Below are 20,701 nucleotides of genomic sequence, written 5' to 3'. Positions count from 1 at the left end.
GGATTCCAGTGAGCTGCTCTGGATGGGAGCATACACCCCATTGATTCGCACAGAAATAGCCCAAAGTCAGACACACCTATAGAACATGATATTCAGATACTATACATTTCCCTGGCGATTGGGGGGATTGGTGCTTTTTGGGGCCGCTTCACTCTTTACCTCCCACGCTACCGCGGGTCCCTCAGTTAATGTCGCTCTACAAACCTCATTCAATGCTGCACCATATCTGGTAGAGCTTTTGTATGTTTCACTTCTCCGTGGAAGAGGCCCCTCTTGTCTTCTCAAAGATGGGGTCAGTGTTCTAAGCTAATTATGAACCTAGAGAAACCGCTGCAGATGAGAATTCTACCAGCTATTTCCCCCTCCTGGATCGCATTTCTGAAGGAACATTTACGGAAATTACAACGGAAAAGGGCCTCTACGAACGATTTATACAATTACTGCAGGAAGATGGACACCTTACTAATCCCGAGTCTATTTCTTCCTTTAAATTTGCGTTATCATTACGGTCCACTGCGCCACGGATAGAAGCTCATTATCAATATTATAATACGTCGGTGGAGCCATCGCTGATGATCGCGCAAGATGCGGTTTGCACTGTATGGGCGCATTACGATGGCGACCAGTATTGTTCACCCAGTTTAGAATATGCGCAGCAGAGCGTGTCTTGGGATGGGTGCGTGAGTGATGCTCCCGTTACCATGGAGAATGGGGAGCTGATGTAGTTCGCGCATTGATAGGCACGATCGAGTTTTACCGTTTGACAGAGTGTTTGGAGATCCTTCCTTGCCTCCATTGATACTATATGCGGATGTGGAGTCGCCTCTCTTTGGTGGATTTCACCACCAACTTATGCAGCAGGCTAGGGATGGCCAGTTCTCGTACAGAGTTCGATATCGGCCGGCTAGCTCTGCAACATCGAGGCCGCTTTTCGTCAATGGATACGGGGTAGAGCTTGCGCTCAAACGGACTGATTATATCGTGATCGATGACCGGGATGCGGAGCAGAGGGTTCTGAAGGATACAGATACAACGAATCCTACATTAGCACCAGCTGAAGATCTGGAGAACGAGCAACCTGCCGACTTGAAACCATTATCTGCCTCCGAAGTTTCTACCCTTGGCATGAATGCTGCCAGCTTCATTATGAGCAGCGATGACCCGTTCGCGACCCTGTTAAGGTTATCGCAGGACTTCCCGAGACATTCATCAGCGATTGCTGGCGCCAGCCGTACCTCAGAATTTACTCAAGAATTTGAACAAAATAAAGACAACCATTTACAAACAGGTCGCAATGTTATATGGGTCAATGGCCTACAAATGGAGGCTCAAACTGTCGATGCATTTTCACTTCTCGACCATCTCAGACGTGAGAGGAAGTTGATAAATGACCTTCGGAAGTTTGGTCTATCTGCACGACAGGCTGTGGACCTTCTGACCAACCCAACCATCTCCAAGAGCCTAGGAACTGACGATTCCATCAGATATGATTATAGAGATGATCTTGAAGGTGGCGGTGTGATCGTTTGGCTGAACGACCTTGAAAAAGACCATCGGTACGAGGGGTGGCCGAGGGATCTTCACTCCGTGAGTAGCCTTGAAATAATCCCTTCTCCCATTCTCTTTCTATGAAATGGAAATACTGTCATGGATATAAGTCTAAGTTCATCATAAATAGTTATTCATAATGACGGCTCATGGCCAACTTCCCCCAGTTCGCCGTGATATCCACAACGTCGTCTTCCCAGTTGATCTGGCGTCGTCAGAGGATGTTAGCGTAGTTTCTCAGAGTCTTCTAAAGGCCATTAAAGCGAGGATACCGGTTAGATTTGGTATTGTGCCATTGGTCCACAATGAAAATGCTCAAGGGCAAGCCAAAATTGTCCATCATCTTCTGGATACTTACGGCCTTGGCGCTGTGATGAACTACTTACAAGCTGTAAGTCTCCATCCGATTTTGTGTATTAGTTTTGCGAGTTAATATTTTCTCATAGTCATTGTCCGCAGACAAAATTGGCTCTCCAGATCAAGCCAGTTTCACTGCTGCGTTGGGAAACCATGAGTTGCGGAAGGATCGCACGCCCCTTACTTTTGAAGATGTTTTGAGGTCGGACAATTACGACCCGATAGTTTCCAACACCAAGTCCTACCTTAAGCGGTTGGCAGTTAAAGGAGATATACTACCATTCTTTGTGAACGGTGCTACTTTAATGCGTGAGGGAAACTTCCTTCAAAATATGATTACAGCACTCTCTAAAGACTTGGAGCATCTTCAACGACGTGTTTACGAAGGCGCTTTTGAAGAAGATATTTGGATTCCGTCTCATTTTCTCCAAGAAGCTCTGCAGAATCGAAGCCCTTTACTCATCCCCGAGAATCCTAGTGAAATTCAGATCACTGACCTCAACGAAATATATGCCAATCATCCGAATGTTTTTGACACCATTTTGCGGATCCCTGCGAGTGTCGAATCGGACGATCCGATGTTGGACTGGAATAGTATCATTTTGATAGCCGATCTCGACAGTGGTGCAGGGGCTGAGCTGCTTAGTTCGCTTTTAGAACTTCACAAAAAACATCCTGGAGTTGAAATTTTACTGCTGCATAATGGTGAGAGCCCATCGACTCCGGAAGCCCTGTCGACAAGACTCTATAGCATCCGGAATGGCCGTGACCTTGACCCGGCCGTTGTCACTGCAGCTCTTGCTTCTAAAAATGATGACTCGGCCTCAGATTCCGCAGCTGCATCCGCTTATTGGAACACTGTTCAGTTTCTGGTGAAAGAAATTGGATTTGGAACTGGCGAAATTGGAATGGTGGTAAATAGCAGGATTCTTGGCCCTCTGCCGTCATCGACCGTTTTGGGCACTGAAGACTTAGAAAACTTGCTTATGTACGAACACTCAAAGCGTATCGGAGTACTAGCAAGGGTGGCTTCTGAGATGGACTTGGATAGCAACATCCTTGATCCCCTGAGCCTTGCGAGGATGCAGGCCGTCCTCTCGCTGTCAGCGACCTCTGGCATATCAGAAAGTATATATAATTACGCCCCAAGTGCACGCACTCGTGTATTTGAAAAATGGAGTGGCATTCATACTGCCATATCGGTTTCAAACTCGGATGACCCCTCAATCAACATTGTTGCGACAATCGACCCAACAACTGAGGAAGCTCAACGTTGGGTTCCTATTCTGAAAGTACTATCCGAACTAGGTGGTGTCAGTTTAAAACTATTTCTCAATCCCCGGGAGGAAATAAAAGAATTGCCAATTAAACGGTTTTATCGACATGTTCTCGACGTAGCCCCATCCTTCAACGAGGATGGCTCCCTGGCGAAACCGCAGGCTGTCTTCCATGGTATCCCTGGCGAGGCGCTACTGAATCTAGGAATGGACGTACCTCCGGCATGGCTTGTAGCTCCCAAGGAATCGATACACGACCTCGACAACCTCAAACTGAGCACCCTCAGAGCAGGCACAAATGTTGATGCTATTTATGAGCTGGAACATATTCTCATAGAGGGTCACTCGCGGGATATCACTCAAGGAGGACCTCCAAGAGGAGTCCAACTGCTCCTAGGAACAGAGAAAAGCCCCCACTTCGCAGATACCATCATTATGGCCAACTTGGGCTATTTCCAATTTAAAGCTCAGCCGGGATGCTGGAAGATAACACTAAAACCGGGCCAGAGCGAACGCATCTTCCACATTGATAGCGTTGGTGGGCTGGGTTCTAAACCTACTCCCGGCGACGAGAGCAACGATGTAGCCCTTCTTTCCTTCCAAGGGAAGACCCTCTTCCCGCGCATCTCCCGCAAACCAGGTTATGAAAATGAAGATGTGCTCGATGAGGTCAATAAACCAGCCACAGCCGCGAAGGACTTCTTAGCAAAAGGCTTAAACTTCGCGTCCGAAATTTTACACCGCCTAGCCGGTCCCGCGCAAGGAACACACGCGGACATAAACATTTTCTCTGTTGCCAGCGGTCACCTTTATGAACGCATGCTCAACATCATGATGGTCTCCGTCATGAAGCATACAAAACACAGCGTGAAATTCTGGTTCATCGAACAATTCCTCTCCCCATCGTTTAAATCTTTCCTCCCCCACCTCGCCGCTGAATACGGCTTCTCCTACGAAATGGTCACCTACAAATGGCCGCACTGGCTTCGCGCCCAGACGGAAAAGCAACGCATCATATGGGGCTACAAGATCCTCTTCCTGGACGTCCTCTTCCCGCTCTCGTTGGATAAAGTCATCTTCGTCGACGCGGACCAGATCGTCCGTACGGACATGTACGAGCTCGTCACGCTGGATCTGGAAGGAGCGCCGTACGGCTTCACGCCAATGTGCGACTCGCGGACGTCCATGGAAGGCTTCCGCTTCTGGAAGCAAGGGTACTGGAAGAACTTCCTTCGCGGCCTCCCTTACCACATCTCCGCGCTGTACGTTGTTGACCTGAAGCGGTTCCGGGCCATCGCTGCCGGGGACAGGCTGCGCGGGCAGTACCATACCCTCTCGGCCGACCCACAGAGTCTGAGCAATCTGGACCAAGATCTGCCGAATAATATGCAGAGGATGTTGCCCATCAAGAGTCTGCCGCAGGACTGGCTGTGGTGTGAGACGTGGTGTTCGGATGAGTCGTTGGCGACGGCGAAGACGATTGATTTGTGTAATAATCCGTTGACGAAGGAGCCGAAGTTGGACAGGGCAAGGAGGCAGGTGCATGAGTGGACGGTTTATGATGAGGAGATTGCGGCTGTGCAGAGGAGAGTGTTGGAGGAGGAGGAGAAAGAGAGGATGGGAGCGGTGATTGAGGGGGGTGATGAGGAGGTGCCTCGGAATGAGGGTGGAGATCACGGAGACGGAAAAAACAAGAAGCATAAGAAGGATGAGCTGTAAGATGTATTTACCTGTTAGATAGAGAACTTTATTTGAATTTCCAAAAAGTTATGTTATGTACAGGACCATTCTCTATCTACCTAATATCGTACCGTATAAATGGTGAAATTCGAAATTCACATGAGCGAAAAGGGCTATTCGTTCGGTTGATGTTCCACCATGTTCATCTGCTGCGTGGTATTTTGTTTTGTTTTTGATTTTACTTGGTCTTACCATCAACTAAATACGTTTGGTTCGACGTGACTCCATCTCCTCCACCCACCCGTCAAACCCCTCATCGCCCTTCCGTCTCCCAAATTTGTAAGTGATCATCAATTTTTACAGTATGTAAGATACATGTATACATGTATACATTACAGTACACGCACATGCTCAAGACACGTACACCGGAATCGTGGAGCAATAACTATGGCTGCACTAGACGGTAGAGATAGATCGAGTCGATTACAACCTCTTGCTGAGGGGCCAGGCCAGGTGGTGCTCTCCCTCTCTCACAATGACTTGGTTTGTCGAGAGGAACTTGTCTCCCTGGTCATGAATTCTGCGCCGCGCCCCCCCCCCCCCTCCCCCCTTAAAAAAAACACCCCGACGAAGCGCAGAAAAAAATATGCCAGTAACGAAACACGTTTCGGGGTGAGACAAAGATACCCCATGTCCAGGAGGGAGCAGCTACACTAGCTTGTGGTTTGCGAGAAGGGGAGCGGTTGCCGCGGCGAGCACCTCGACATTTGTGCCGCGTCGAAGATACCGAGTCCAATAAACATCCGCTGCTGTAAGGGGAAGGGCTGGAAGGGAACAAGTCGCTCGCGAGACGGCAGCTGACCAACCTCAAATGCCCAGTGGGAGTTCATTTTGTGAGCGTGAGACTGCTCCAACAACAAGGTAGGTGAAACAAAGTCTGGTCACTCCCGCGGGCATTTCCCTATATTCCACTTGCAACGGGCCGGGCGAAGAGGTGAGCCAAGAATGGCTCACATTTGCCCGATGAAGCAACGCACCCAGGCCGAGCTTTGGCCAAACTTGGCAGGGAGGACGAATGAACCAAGCAGAAGGGGATATAAAAAAAAAAGGGAAAACCAATATTGCGGATACCCGAACCCACAGATACAGGAAGGAAAGTCGAAAACGAATGGAAGGTGAAAGGTTAAGAAACAAAACACTGCCCGCAAATCTTCTCACTTCGGGCCTGTGTTATGCCCCTCTTCTCTCCTTTTCTTCTGCATGGCCCTCCATTTGGCGGCACACTGTTCCTTGGTCCTGGTATGCCCCATAAGCTCGCTCACCTGGCTCCAGAGGATATTGTACGGGTCAATCTGATATATGTCCTCTGGCACCGGACAACCAGCGGCGTTCTCATCCTCGGGGGCCTGGGCAGTTCTCCATTGCCGCACAGCATTTTCGAGACGCACGCACTCTGCATCAGTCCATGACCCATGGTTTTGGGTGTCGCGATGCTGTACATGTTTCCGAAAGCGCGTGTTGACGTCGTCTCGGGAGCGGCCCAAGATACGTGCGATCTTGGCGAAGTCGGACCCGTATTTTGCATGCAACACGGCTAGCTCGTCATCCTGTTCCCTGGTCCATTGGCGTGGCTTTTGAGAAGTAGCCACGTAGTGCGAGCGCATATAGCGATGCACGTCTTTGCGTCTGCGACGAGGCATGAGGGCGTACAAAAGCTCCCAGAATTTGGATCTTGTCATGATGGATTCTGGGCACGGGAAGTCGGCACGGTCAGTCTCACGGTGTTGGACCATGCGACCAAAGTCCTCACTGGACATGTCGTTGGCTTGGCAGAACTGGGACTTGAAATCCTCAATGGCAGAGATCTCTGCTGCCGAATGTCTGCCCGTCTGGTTAGGTTTGTCCTTTGGCTTCCGTGGTTTCTTTGCCCTTGTTGACGGGTGGAGGTTGGCTGTGGGAGTAGTGGCATGATGGTTCAGTTGTAATCGGTGCTGTGGCTCAGGCACATTGAGGCTTCCTGCCGCTGCCAGAGGTTCTACCAGAAATTGTTCAACATGGTGGAGAGGACTCTCCTCGGGGCATCCTGGAACCAAGGCACACGCGTCAATGGATGTGACGCAATGAATGTATATATATGCAACATATAAAGGATGGAACATATATATAAATATCGGGAAGCCAGATATACAAGAAGAAACACAACAGGCCACAAGGATTCGATGGAGAAGGCATCGAACGAGTGAGAGAGGGGGAAAGACAAGAGAAGAGGGGGCTGTTGATGCCCGCCTGTCTGGCTCTCCAGAAGAGAGGGAAGAGCGGTTTATATAACCCAGAGCAGAAGAAACACGAAGAGAGAAAATGCCGAGTCCGGCAACAAAGGTGTACGTACTCCTTTGTGAACAAGTAGTACCGTGGTGGACATTCCGCCAGGCAAAAAAGCAGTCAACATAGAAGAAAACAACACAAACGGACGCATCCGCCGTCGTACAAAGAAAAGGAACAAAGCCGGATATGCCAGCGCATGCTAGCGTACAAAGAAAGAGCAAGTAATGATTTGAACCGCAATACTGGCAGTGCAAATTACATTACTTACTTTGTTTGTAGAAGCCACTATCGGGCTGAATGCCACTGACCGCAGCACCATGAGGATGATCACCAGAGTCATTGTTGTCATTACCATTGTCTTCAGGGAAGAAAAGCGGCTCATAACCCTGCTGGGGATTGCCAGCACTAGCCTGGAGCTGGGGGTCGACGTTGGGCAAAGGATTCTCCACAATTGGATTGTCATCGTCCAAACCAGCGCCAAGAGTCGGGGCAGCCCAGGCCGGGAGGAATTTGCCTAGAGGGAAAGACGTGTGTCAGAGAACTGGGGCAATACGCGGGACAACAAAGGCTGGAAGCTCCCAGTTGACGAGGTGAGGTTGGTGATAGTTCGTTGGAGATGGTAAAGGACGGAGGACATACCAGCGGAATCCACGTGATAGCCAAGTCTCGCTAAAGATTCCTCTTCGGGGTCAGAGTGAGCCGCGTCCAAGGCACGCTTCATAGTTGCAATCGGTAAACAACAGAGAAAACAAACAGCAGATGGATAAGGGGGTATAGAAAATGTACGGCAAAGCGCAAGGTATCAGAATTGGATATTTGTAATAAAGAAAACAGCAGGACCAATTGATAGACCACAGAATCACTAAATTGTGAGCAGAACAGAGGGTTGAGACACGTGATTTGTACTTTGGCTGGCTCTGTGAGTGTGATGGCGGTGAGTGACAGCAGAACAATACAGTGAGCCTGAGATCGGATATTTGTATTTCCGCATAGATTACGGCTAGCTAAGCGAGAACACACGATTACCGGACCCAGCTGGTGGGCACTGGTAATATACGTATCGCTGTTACCCTATATCGAAGCGGCTCTGCACAACACAAAGAGTCTTCAAACACATCAACGCCAACCGCATTTCGATCAGCTATGTGGAAAGCAGACAGGCTATTTAGGGATCCAAGTCCCCCAGCTCCCACGTTATTGCCATAGGGGATGCGGGATTGGGGGCGCTATTCTCTGGAAAATCCAATTTCAAGGTCGTTGTTCTTGGGTTATATGGATCCAGCGCAAGGGCGGGGGGTACCATGCAGCCAGGGTGAACAAAGCTAAACCCTGAGAGGTGAACAACAACTGCAAGAAGGGATGCTCGATCACCGGTGAGATGAGAGAGAACACCAGAGGCCCACCGCAGGAAAGACTCCTTCAGGCCAATATAAATGGTTTTCATCAGTGATGAACCTGGCAGCTTTTAGCAATGGTGTCGGTTTCCCTAACATTGCCCGCGTATTCACACCATGATAGCCGACAGAGTCGAGACTGACTCGCTTCAAGAGCCAACTTTCTCTCTTGGGGCCGCAAGAGCACCGTTTTCCTCAAAGATGCTCAGGGGCCTCCGGCTCGCCCAGCCTGCAAACTGTATATCCTCAGGAACATCTTGTTCTTGTATCCAATTCCTCCAAAACACATTTAACCAGTTGTGATTTCAGGTATATTCGAACCCTAAAATCCCGAGTATCACAAGATCATACGAGTTTTTAGCCTTCTGGGACAAGTCTCATCAACCTACCACAGCCCACGTGACACGATGTTGGGCGTGTTTAATAGACCTTTCCGCAGTGGATTTAGTGCGTCAGAGGCAAAACAAACCCGACCTTTGCTTGCTGGGACGAGTGTCTCTGCCTGTGATTGCAGGCACTGGAACAACTGCCACGCACTCTCTATGTATAGTCGTACATCCCTCCGACGCATCCAGGCCCAGCCACAGCCGCAACTCGGCGCCGGACAGTGTCCACCGACGTCCAAACAGCGTCCAAACAGCCGGAGCCGGGGAAATGCTTCGTTACTCGCCCCTATAACCTTAATTAACCCTATTACTCGATCGAAACTGTACCTAGATATGCGCGCGTGACCGCTCTCCACGAGCTAGCCTAGGAGTCCAAACGAACTAACAAGTGCAAATTTGAAGGGAAGAAAGCAGTGCAGAGGCCTATTTTTTCATTCCAGAATTTTCCTCGGCTGAACCTTTAGACATGGGGCTGCTGGCGCCCTCCTTCCAGGCCAGACTCTCGGGCCAGATATGTGTGGGTTTCTGCCCCCTCTGGTTTTCGGTTCCCCTATCCACACAAGGTTTTCAATCCCCAATCGCCACTTGCTGGTTCCCCTATGACAATAATCTCAATAAAATAATAGCCCCAAAACAGTTTCTCTGCGCTTGTTGCGTGCTGCTATTGCTGCTATTCCCTTCATCAACATTCGGCTGCGAAATACCGGACAAGTACGAAGAAAGAGCCTTCTTTTCTTCGCTTTCTCGCTTTCTTGCTTTCTCATCTCTCTCTCTCTGTGTCTGTTTGTCTCTCTTTCCTGCTGCTTTTGCTGTGGTGCGCTTGTTACGAGACTGGATCGGCTCCCTCTTCTTTCGCTCTATTCTGCTTCTCTTGCCAGCTCTCCGACATCCTGTCTTTTCTTTGTCCGGTTCTCCTGTTTCTCAACCCCAAATTTTGTACTGAATAAACCAAGAGAAACAAAAGTGGAAAAAAAAAAAAGTGAAAAGAAAACATTCATTTTAGACAAGAACCCCGTAACCTCCCATTCATCAAAGTCAAAAGTAGCTAGAACGAATCGGTCCTTTGGCACAAAGAGCAGCATCCTCCGCCGCGGAACCACAGCCATGGAGCATCCCACAGACACTCCCACAAGCACCACTACAGCTCCAGCTCCCGCTCCCGCTCCCGCTCCCACCCCCACCTCCGCCCTCGCAACTGGAGCCGACCCCGCCTCCTCCCTCATCGTCCTTGCTTCCACCCGTGCCATAATCTCCGGCCGCCTCACCGCCGCCACGATCGTCATCTCCCTCACCACAGGCAAGGTAACCTCAGTCTTCCACTCCGTCCTCCCACCCACAGCTTTTCCCCCGGGGACCCCGTACATAGACTACTCCCCATATATCCTCATGCCGGGCCTGGTGGATGCGCACGTGCATCTGAACGAACCTGGCCGGACCGAATGGGAAGGCTTCGAGACGGGGACGCGTGCGGCGGCGTTCGGCGGCGTGACTACCGTCATTGACATGCCGTTGAATGCCATCCCGCCCACGACGACGGTCGAGGCATTGCGCGAGAAGATTGCCGCGGCGGCCGGGAAGTGTTGGGTTGATGTGGGCTTTTATGGCGGGGTTGTTCCTGGGAACGTCAGTGAGTTGAGAGGGTTGGTGGAGGCTGGGGTGAAGGGGTTTAAGGGGTTTCTGATTGATAGTGGGGTATGTATGCCTTTCCTTTCCTTTCTTTTTTTTTTTTTAGCTTACCTGATCCAGCCTCTCTCAGATATATATATGTATATTCCTAATCACCCTTTTTAGGTCGATGAGTTCCCCGCCGTATCAACAGCGGATATCAAAGCGGCCATGCTTGAGCTAGCCGATCTGCCCACGACGCTCATGTTCCATGCCGAAATGCTCCCGGAAACCAACGGCGACACATCTCTCCCCCAGGGCGCCCCAACCTCCTATTCCACCTTCCTAAATTCCCGCCCCTCCACCTTCGAAACAACTGCAATCTCCGCCATCCTCTCCCTGGCCCCCCTGGCTCCCAACCTCCCCTTACACATCGTCCACCTCTCTGCCATGGAAGCCATCCCCTTATTGAAAGCCGCGCGCAGGCGGGGAGTAAACATCACTGCCGAAACATGCTTCCACTACCTCTCCCTGGCGGCCGAGGAAGTCGGCGACGGCGACACGCGCCATAAGTGCTGCCCGCCAATCCGCAGCCAGGCGAACCAGGACGCGCTGTGGGAGGAGCTGGCGCAGCATGCTAGTGTCCAGGGCGTGATTAAAACCGTTGTCTCTGACCATTCGCCCTGCACGCCGGCGCTGAAGATCCTGCCAGCGCATATCCCCGGGCATGGCCCTGCCAATCTTAATAATCAACACGATGATAGTGATGATAGTGATGATAATGATAATGATAATGAAAACGACAGTAACAGCAGTAACAACAGCAACAACAATAATAATACAAAAGGCACCAACACCAAGCCAGACGACGAAAAAGAAGGAGAAGGAGAAAAAGCAAAAGACGAAGAAGGAAACTTCCTCAAAGCCTGGGGTGGAATCTCCTCCGTCGGCCTCGGCCTGCCCATTCTCTGGACCGAGCTCGAACGCCGCCGCTCCGCAGCTAACAGCACCGCGACAGACACGCCGACGTCGACGTCATCCACAACCTCCGCTCTCGAAGACATTGTGCAATGGTGCTGCGCCAACACGGCCAGACAGGTCGGGCTGGCGTCGCAGAAGGGCGACCTCTCCGTCGGGTATGACGGGGACGTGTGCGTCTTTGACGAGAATGGGGAGTGGGTGGTGGAGCCTGATACCATGCTGTTTCGCAATAAGTGCTCGCCGTATCAGGGGAGGAGGATGAGGGGTATCGTGCGCGAGACGTGGTTAAGGGGCCAGAAGGTGTATACGCGAGATGATGGGTTTGTGGCGACGAGGCCTGTGGGGAACCTGTTGTTGGAACCTAGGGCGGCGTAGGGGGGAGATTTTATTATTTCTTCCGAGATATGGATGGCTTGGTGATAATATCTGTTATGTGCCCCGTTTGTTCTTGCATTCCCTCTTTCTATGATTCAGCATTGCATGTATTTATAGCGGTATATACCTTCGCTGTTTAGAAAAGAATTGTTGTCTTCTGTTTGGACGGTGTTTTTTTGTTCCTTTTGTAGATAGTCGTTCGGATACGGGTTGCACGATATATCTGCTATGTTTTAGCCAAGTGTGATACCCGGTTAAGGGTAATGGGAGATGTGAAAGAAAATGGAAGATGAGAATGAATGAGGAGGATAAATAAATGTATATATTACAAATACTCAAGAAATAGATCTATCAGTGGAAGGGGGAAAACACTACACATATATGTCAGTAACCAAGTACTCCATCAGCAGCGCAAAAAAAAAAATAAAAATTGGAGCAAGCGAAAACGTAGCAGACAACAAACTCACCTATTTTACATCTTTACTATCATCACCCTCACCCTCACCCTCACCATCACCACCCCTCCCTTTCCACCGCTCCTTAACCCTCCTGCGGGCTCCACCATTAACTCCCCGTCCCCATATTTCCTCCTTCGCCCCCTTCGTATCGTCAATGCTAACCGCAGACCCATCATCACCACCATGCCTTCCGTCACCTCCGCCAATCTTAACCTCCCCAATCACGACCTTCCTCTCAACAATCGCACTTTCCCTTCCCCTCGCCAACTCCACTTTCCTCAAATACAGCGCAAAAATACCCACCTCCGCCACGCCCACCAGCAGTGCGACGAGCATCGAAATAAACACCCGTGCAGGCTGTGAAGAGACGGCGCCGGGATGTGACGGCGCCGCTGAGGATGTGAATGTGAAGAAGGTCGGGATGCGGAAGTTGGAGAGGGCCCAGTACGTTGCGAAACCCGTGAAGAGGATCGAGACGAGAATGTTGAGAACCACGGATGGGGTTAGGGGGTCGTCGGCGTCAAGATCGTTGATGGTGTTTATGTTTATGTTATTGTTGTCGTTGTTGTTGTGGTGGTGTTGTTTGGGATGTGAATATATGTTTGTCGCTGGAGGGTCGTTGAGACCCCAAATCCGAGATGGAGGGCTTGAGGAGGCAGCGTTTAGGAGAGCATTGTACCTTCTTGCTTCCTCGGCGGCGACGAGGGAAGCTTTTAGGGCGAGGTATTCGGGCGTCTGTTTCCTGGTTAGCATGACTATGATGGTATCGATATGTGATAAGTACACTGGTATGATCAGTGTGTTCCTGGGGGCGAGAACATACAGGTTCCGGTTTTGGTGGAGGGGGGGGGAAATAGACCCTGGTGCCCTTGAGAAGCGAGTTGAGCGAGAAGCGCTCACATCGATTAACAGCTCCATTAGATGGATCTGTGGGTTTCTCTGTGAATGGAGGGTTGGACACAAGGTATCTGGAGAGGGCAGTGAGCTGTGTGTGTGATATCGCGGCGCTCGCAGGAGCAGTTGGCAGGGAGAGCTCGTCACGGATTGAGGCGGGCAAGCTGTCGAGGGCGGCCGCTATGGCCGGGGTCATGAGGAGGAGAACCATTGTGGATAGAGAGAGCTGCCAGGAGACATCCTCCCTTGATGCGAATATATATAGATATATATACCTGGATGAGGTGCGGTGTTGGGGTGAGGCTGGCTGAGTGTGTCTTTGTTGGTGTTTGTTGGTGTTCTGCAAGACGTCATTCCGGTCGGTGCTTCAACATTGACCATCTCCGCATTTGATAGACATTTCGACTCCACGCCCACCAACCCCGTATGCCAACTCTCGAACAGTGACTTTTCCGTCTTCCTGCAATACCTCTTAGTTCGACGGGGGAGGGGCTTCTCCCTTTAAACAAGTCGCAGCGGCATCATGTCCGACAACCAGGCGAAGTACAGAACCTGATTGTGCTCCCACTACTAAATATTTCTTTCGCCTACTAATAACCACTGCCATTCTGCAAATGTAGAAACCCCGCCGTCGACCCGTCGACAACCAATCCGCGCGGCATCCCCGTCGCACCATTTGTCGATAATGTTGCAGATTATGTCTCGTCACGCGCAGACGTCGAGCCCACACTGCGCTCGTTCCAGGAGATGATATCCAAATACCAGTTCATGGAGCTGAACACACAACGTCGCGGCCAGGGCCTGAAGGACAAGATTCCTGATATCAAGAAGACACTGGAGACGGTGACGCTGTTGCGGAACAGGAGAGAGGTATGCCATTTTTATGTGTTTTATTTCTCAACGTTTTTTTTTTTTTTTTTCATGGCGGGATTCATTCCTCTCACTCAATTCACTCGCTCACTCCCCACAGGCTGGCGCCGATACGCCTCTCGAGACCACCTTCGAACTCAACGACACTCTATACTCTCGCGCCACAATCCAGCCCAAGGACACAGACGAAGTCTTCCTCTGGCTCGGTGCCAACGTCATGCTTGCATACCCCATCAACGAAGCCGCGGAACTGCTGACAGAAAAGCTCTGCGCCGCTGAAGTCAGTCTCGCCAACTGCGAAGAAGACTTGGAGTTTTTGCGGGAGCAGATTACGGTATGCTTGTTCACTGTGCTTCTTTTTTTTTTTTTTTTTTTTTTTTTTTTTTTTTTTTTTTTCTAGCTAAATTATCAATTATCTTTCATTTCCTTCTCCTTTGCAATTCCTCCCTCTGTGCCCCTGGTCCATCTTGGGGGGAAAAAAAAAAGGTCGCAACAACAGCATGAGCCAGAGCCATCGATTCAGCTTTACCCCTACATATACGATGTTAGTAACTAACGTGTGTGCTTTACATTTGCTTTTGCCTTCACCCAGACTCTCGAAGTCGCAACCGCCAGAGTGTATAATTGGGACGTTGTACAGAAACGGAAGGAGAAGGAAGGGAAGGGGGATGATGGTGAAGGAAAGACGGGACCGGGTGGTTAGGGAAATAATACGAAGTAGATAAGATGAGAACTAACTAATTTTTGTCTTTCCTTTCTTCCCCCCCTTTTTTTTTTTTTTTTTTTTTTTTTTTTTTTTGAAAAACGAAATTTACTTAGGTCGAGTTAGAAAAAAAAAAGGATGAAACGGGGTGGGAGACTCGCATCATCTCCCATTGGAGCAAGCGAGGAATTGCATCAGGATGAGGTTCGAAAATATATATATATATAAATGTATACAATAAACCTTGCCAGCATGATCCCAGAAGACCATGCATTGAAATTTGGGTTTTACGATGGAATCCATGCTGCAGAGGGATGTGTATGGTATGTGCGAAGGTTCTAAACATGACATTCGAGCGCTTTGCCCGAGGAATAAGAATAGAAAAAGAAGAGAGATGTAAATAGTGGTAAGATTAAGTATAATTCAAAACGCTCCTCCATGTACGCCCTTCTCCTAATTCATTATCCTATACCCATTCTATATCATTGGTTTCCGCGTAAAGGGGGGGTAGAAAAATTAATGGGAGAAAGGAAAATGCGCCCTAATGGATCATTTCGCATCTCGTTATGCTGAAAAACGAACAAAAAGTGCAGGGAAAACACACATAAAATGTCGAGCATACATATCATGGTATTCATCGTAAAAAGAAAAACTGAAAATGAAAATGAAACGCCCATGAGTCTTCATCTGCTTCCCCATTCAAGGAAGAAAAATCTATCAGAAGCTTCAAATCACTCCAAGGTGAAGAGACTAATAACAGTGAATAGGGACGAGGGCAAAAACTTGAGGAAATTAGGAAAGAAGACAAGAAAACCCTAAACGGCCAACTCATCCGAACTGTGTGAGTGAAAATATCCTTCTCTATCCTTTTCCGCTGTCGCTGCCATAGCCGCCGCTGCCATTGATTACACCAGCTGTAGCCACATTATCAAGGCGGATATCGTAGTCCCTTTCACGTGCTCTAGTCTTCTTTGTAACGTCAGTCTCTGTCTCATCGCCCACGAAGGTCCATGAGTCTTCCATGGCCGCATCAGCATCAGCATCATCCTCACCATCACCATCGTCATCCGGACTGGTCTCGGATGATATCATAGCAGCTGATTCTTCGTTTGAGACTGCGTAAATCGCTGTCTGGGGGGCTGATGTTGTCGGGGACCGTTGTCGAACAAGAGTCTTGGCATACTCAAGATCGCGGTATATAGCTTGAATAGCTGTAGCTACGCCGTCCTCCTATTTATATTTATCAGTACGCGGGAGGGTTCATCTGCTTCTTCTTCTTCTTCACTCCTCGTCTTGATTTTAAGAAAAGAGAACAGTTTTGCTCCACATACCTTCCGAATTTGTTCCCCAAGCGTTTTGGCCTTAACAATAATCCGCTCGCTATGTGTAGCTTCCCAGAGTGCCCTAGAGAACACGCTCACATTAAGCCTCTTCATACAGATCCCAACACCAAGATCCTCCACACGCGACCCAAAAAAGAATTGATCCCCAAAGAACGGTTTGATGATCGTCGGGATCCCAGCTCGCAGACTCGCACCGGTCGTACCCGCTCCACCGTGATGCGCTGCTGCATCAATTTGTGAGAACAACCAATCGTGGGGCGCGGACTTAATCTGGTGGATCTCCGGAGGTAAAGGGATCTCAGCTTTCGCGCTGGACGGGTCACCAAGTCTATCTGACCAGCCTTTAGATAGAATGCATCGCACATCAGCCCTCAGCACTGAGTCTACAACAGTCTTAGTGAGAGCCGCTGGGTCTGAAACGACAATGGAACCAAAGCCGATATACACGATTTTCTTTTCATCAGCTCGGGCTTGTTTTATGAAATTCTCGAGTTCAACAGGAGGTTGCCAATTAGCGCCTTCATCCAGAAACCAGTAGCCTGTCACGCGAATCCAGTCGCAGAAATCAAGGGGCGGCGGGACGACTGACGGTGAAAAATTATATAAGAAAGGGACCTTGTTTGGTTGCATCTTGTCGAGGTTGGTGCTGCGAAGGCCTAGTTCTCGTTTCCGCCAACGGTTCACTTGACCTGCAATGGCTTTCCAAAACACGTTGTCAAACATAACATAGGTAATATAGTTGTATGCACCGCCCATCTTATGTTCAGGAACAGCAAATGCATGAGGGTATGCTCTAGTCCTGGTCCACGGCATAGTGAATGCGCGGAAGTATGGTATTCCCAGGGCTTCGGCGATGTGTATGCCAGCCATAGCGCTCGGGGATTCGATCAGTATGTCGCTATTTTGACAGCTTGTCCATGCGGAAGAGAGAAGGTCATCGATCCAGCCTCGAAACTTCGACGAAGCTTCTTTCAGGAACGAATAGGTGAACATCCCGTTTTCCACACAAATTCGCATAAGTTCTGCGGGGTCACCTTCAACTGGTGCGAAGTCGATGCCGTGACTCCTTATCCAGGGCTCAAACTCTCTATGTGTCGCGATTTTAGGTATGTGGCCCTCTGCCAATAGACCTTTACAGAGAGCAATGTATGGCTGGACGTCACCTCGGGAGCCTATGGTAAGACATGTAATCCTCAATGCCTCCTGCGGCTTGAAGTTGACAATGGAAACACGTGGATCGTCAAAGAGAATGGGCGAGCTTGTGGACGACAATGGCATAGATGTAGATAATGTTTGGGAACTTTGCTGTTCATCCATGCCTTCGAGCCTTGCTTCTTCCAGCATTTGGTGTTCGGCCATTGCTGCATCAGCCTCCTCTCGCTCCTGCTGTGCCAGCAAGCCGGACTCAACTAGGTATCGAATAGACTCGAGATTTTGATGCAAAGTAACTGCACAATCGTCTCGTGCATCGGCGGTATTGAATTCAAAGAACAATTCTTCGTGACCACTAATAATAACAACGAGCCCATGATACCCAAACCGAAAGCCCTTCTCTTTCTCCACATTTTCTATGTCTTTTAGTGGTAGGATCATTTTGGTTCGTGTACCCGGAAGTAGGCTCCGAAAACAAAATTTCCGATTGCTGATGTATAACTTGCCATAAAGCGGTATGACCCGATGGAGATATGCGAAGTATGTGGCTTGTAGCTTTTCCGATGGAGGCAGGGCGAAGTGGGTGCGAAATCTATCACCATGTTCGCATCCCTGTTCTTCATCTTCTGGATCGACCATTTTGTCATCAGAGAGGATAGTTTCGCCATCACCATAGTGTCTCTTTCCACCTATCCACATACCAGACACTTTTTCAAAGTACCCCATTGACTCGGTTGCAAGAAGGTTGCTCATGTGCTTCGATCGGTTTCTAAGATATCCAGCGAACCCTGCCGCACGTTGTAACGGATAGGAACCGGCCTTCATAAGTTCCTGAAGAGTTGGTGATGACGCAGAAGGCGCTACGCTTCGATGCTGCAAATCATGTTCAGAGTCACTACCAGCATCTTGTTGGGCCTGTTTCATAAGCGACTGTGTCGTCTGTGTTCTTAAAGGTAGAAGATCGGCGGATGTGGGAGGAAAACGAGCGGTATCCTCAGAATGGCGTCGGGGCGCTTCCCCAGATCCAGGCAATGAATTTTGTAGCCTGTGAATGGTGGGCGACCGAAATACATCGCTCCTGTTCAAAATCTGACTTGCAGACTCTACTGTCCCGCTTGTAGACTGTAAAATGGCAGAAGATTCCGTGGCATGTTCTAACGACTGAACAAACGAATCCGAAGAATTCTGCAGTTTACCCCCAGCAGACCTTTCATCTTGATTGTCCCCAACACTTGCTCTGTTTGTACTATCGCTCCTCTTTTGTTCAAACCCTGCCTCGCTGCATTCACGGCTATGCTGTCTCCTACCACGGCTAAACGTACGAAAATGGGATCTCGGAAGATCTTGACTCTGCTTAGGACTTCCATACTGGCTATCAAGAGGAGATAGCGGCCGCAGGGTGGCTTTGACGGCCTCAGCTAATAACGTTGTTTCATGAGTGGACGGATGTGAAATAACATCGACCGAGTGAGAGCGACGACACCCGGAGATATGGCCACCATCAGGAACAAGCATAGCTTGTTGAATATGCTGCGCTGGGGTATGGTTGGCCATTTTTTTTAAAACTTCAATTGCCTCCTTCCCACATTCAAAAAACGAAAAGAAGTACTACAGTGACACAAGAGTGTTAGCGTCAACTAATCTAGGATACTTATATATATTTCGTTCAGGGACGCGGGTTTAATTTTACCTCATCAATGGCATAACTTTCGCCGCTTTCAACCACACGGATTTTGAACGTATGCGCAAAGTCAATGACAGGATTCTCCTCTATGTCTATAACATTCTCGATCGGCAATGATATTTTAACGCTATCACCGTCGTTATGGGACCTGAAGATAACCTTCTGTAAGGTCTTCACCCATTCCCTCGCGCTCGTCGCACTATCGGCCCGAAACTGGTATATTCGATTGTTTGTCGTGATGGTGAAATCCTTCACGTTGTTATCTGTATCTTTATCCTTGCCCTTCTGTTCTGCGAGATTGGCGGATATCCCATAACGTAGGTCGACATGACCACTTGGAAAATACAAGTTTGAAGGATCCATATAATAGGATAATACATCCTCTTTGAGGGCAACCCAGTACCGATTATACTTCGGATTTTGGCGTCCTCGCTTCGAGAGATAACCTGATTTGATGATGGTATGGGGCTTTTTCGGAAGGTAGGCGTAGAAGCTGATATGCTTTTCGGTGATATACATATATCCCTGAAGCAACACACTCTGGAGCAACCAGCATTGATATTCTGATATGACCTTTTCCGGTCTATCAAATCCGAAAATATCCATGAGTCTCGCGGAAAGTAGGGATGAAGGCGACAATTCCTTTCGTTGACAACAAGTTTTCCCTGGAGGTTCTGTCGGGTTAAGCAGCGGTTCAGATTCGCCAAAGCGAGACTGTGCGTCGAGCATGCGGCTCAGGACTGGAGCCTCCGTAGCGGCTACCAGCCGTACAGCTTTCGCCGATGACGGCTCGCTTGTAACTGTTGGATCGAGATCCGGTTCCGGTTCAGGTGCTGGCACCTTGCCTTTACCCCTATGTGGTAGTTTCGCCAGTGACTTCAAAAACTTGTTTTCCGAAAGCCTTTTCCGATGATGCGGTCGACCACGGTCCTCCGCTGCGTTGGGTACTGATGACTTGTCCCGCTTAGCGATATTCAGAACATGGCTAGTTGAAGCACCACCATCACGACGACCATCGACACCATCGTTCGATAAGAAGCGGTCCTTGGGCAGCCGGGCCACATCGGCATCCTCATCTTCCGCATCGCTAGATTCATCGAAACGGCTGTGGAAATCGTTTTTAGAGCTCGCGGCAGCGATCATGGAGAAGACGGACTGGTGCATATATGGGAACCTCCCTCCACGGCCAGCTGTGCCCGCAGGCGGAGCGGTCATATCCTCATGTTCATCATCGCCCATTCTTAATCGGTCAGGGATATGGCTCTGTGGGAGACGGTACGTGGACGCGAGATGAGGTTTCGAACTGCTACTGGACCTTGCAGTTCTCGATTCGTCGTCAGGAGGCATGATTGCAGATAAGGTTGAAAGCTGTTATGATGTATCAAAGATAGAAGGGAGGGTTGTGGGTTTATCGAGCAAGTGACCTAGTGACCGAAAAGGGAACGTGATGTCAAACGTAAGGCTGCTGGGTGACGGGTTAGATTTATGCCCTAGCGGATACATGAGTCGACAGTTGAATTTAGCAACAAAGGAACAATAAATGAGAAAGAAACGGAAGGAGCCTTGCAAAAGGTGTGCGAGCTCCGTTCTTCGTTATCGGAAAAAGAGAGATAGCCAAGTGTGTAATGTGAGATATTATTGGGAAATCGAGCAGATGAAAGCTTACCTG

At 49.4% G+C, this 20,701-nt stretch overlaps 6 protein-coding genes across 6 annotated transcripts; 3 read left to right on the top strand and 3 right to left on the bottom strand.

Moving 5' to 3' along the window:
- Positions 1-85: 85 nt before the first annotated feature.
- HCBG_02565 (UDP-glucose:glycoprotein glucosyltransferase) lies at positions 86-4,963 on the top strand (the record flags this gene model as incomplete). Its single annotated transcript, XM_045429614.1, has 5 exons — positions 86-240; positions 323-676; positions 741-1,587; positions 1,679-1,939; positions 1,995-4,963. The coding sequence occupies 5 exons, from the start codon at positions 86-88 to the stop codon at positions 4,899-4,901; spliced, it is 4,524 nt and encodes a 1,507-aa protein (XP_045289509.1).
- A 1,113-nt stretch (positions 4,964-6,076) lies between these two features.
- Positions 6,077-7,908, bottom strand: HCBG_02564 (uncharacterized protein; the record flags this gene model as incomplete). Its single annotated transcript, XM_045429613.1, has 3 exons — positions 6,077-6,945; positions 7,456-7,701; positions 7,827-7,908. 3 exons carry the CDS (start codon positions 7,906-7,908, stop codon positions 6,077-6,079), a joined length of 1,197 nt encoding a protein of 398 aa, XP_045289508.1.
- Positions 7,909-10,071: 2,163 nt separating this feature from the next.
- Positions 10,072-12,086, top strand: HCBG_02563 (allantoinase; the record flags this gene model as incomplete). The annotated part of the gene is made up of 2 exons (XM_045429612.1): positions 10,072-10,659; positions 10,759-12,086. 2 exons carry the CDS (start codon positions 10,072-10,074, stop codon positions 11,926-11,928), a joined length of 1,758 nt encoding a protein of 585 aa, XP_045289507.1.
- Positions 12,087-12,395: 309 nt separating this feature from the next.
- On the bottom strand, positions 12,396-13,491 carry HCBG_02562 (uncharacterized protein; the record flags this gene model as incomplete). Its single annotated transcript, XM_045429611.1, has 2 exons — positions 12,396-13,121; positions 13,210-13,491. The coding sequence occupies 2 exons, from the start codon at positions 13,489-13,491 to the stop codon at positions 12,396-12,398; spliced, it is 1,008 nt and encodes a 335-aa protein (XP_045289506.1).
- A 312-nt stretch (positions 13,492-13,803) lies between these two features.
- On the top strand, positions 13,804-14,853 carry HCBG_02561 (prefoldin subunit; the record flags this gene model as incomplete). The annotated part of the gene is made up of 4 exons (XM_045429610.1): positions 13,804-13,823; positions 13,901-14,150; positions 14,251-14,484; positions 14,743-14,853. 4 exons carry the CDS (start codon positions 13,804-13,806, stop codon positions 14,851-14,853), a joined length of 615 nt encoding a protein of 204 aa, XP_045289505.1.
- An 861-nt stretch (positions 14,854-15,714) lies between these two features.
- HCBG_02560 (uncharacterized protein) lies at positions 15,715-20,379 on the bottom strand (the record flags this gene model as incomplete). Its single annotated transcript, XM_045429609.1, has 3 exons — positions 15,715-16,083; positions 16,185-18,878; positions 19,039-20,379. 3 exons carry the CDS (start codon positions 20,377-20,379, stop codon positions 15,715-15,717), a joined length of 4,404 nt encoding a protein of 1,467 aa, XP_045289504.1.
- Positions 20,380-20,701: the final 322 nt, after the last annotated feature.

This window comes from Histoplasma capsulatum (genome assembly GCF_000150115.1).
Source record: "Histoplasma capsulatum G186AR genomic scaffold supercont2.3, whole genome shotgun sequence".
Classification (NCBI taxonomy): Eukaryota; Fungi; Ascomycota; class Eurotiomycetes; order Onygenales; family Ajellomycetaceae; genus Histoplasma; species Histoplasma capsulatum.
Note: the sequence above shows the minus strand (reverse complement) of the source record. Positions and strands in the feature narration are given on the sequence as shown.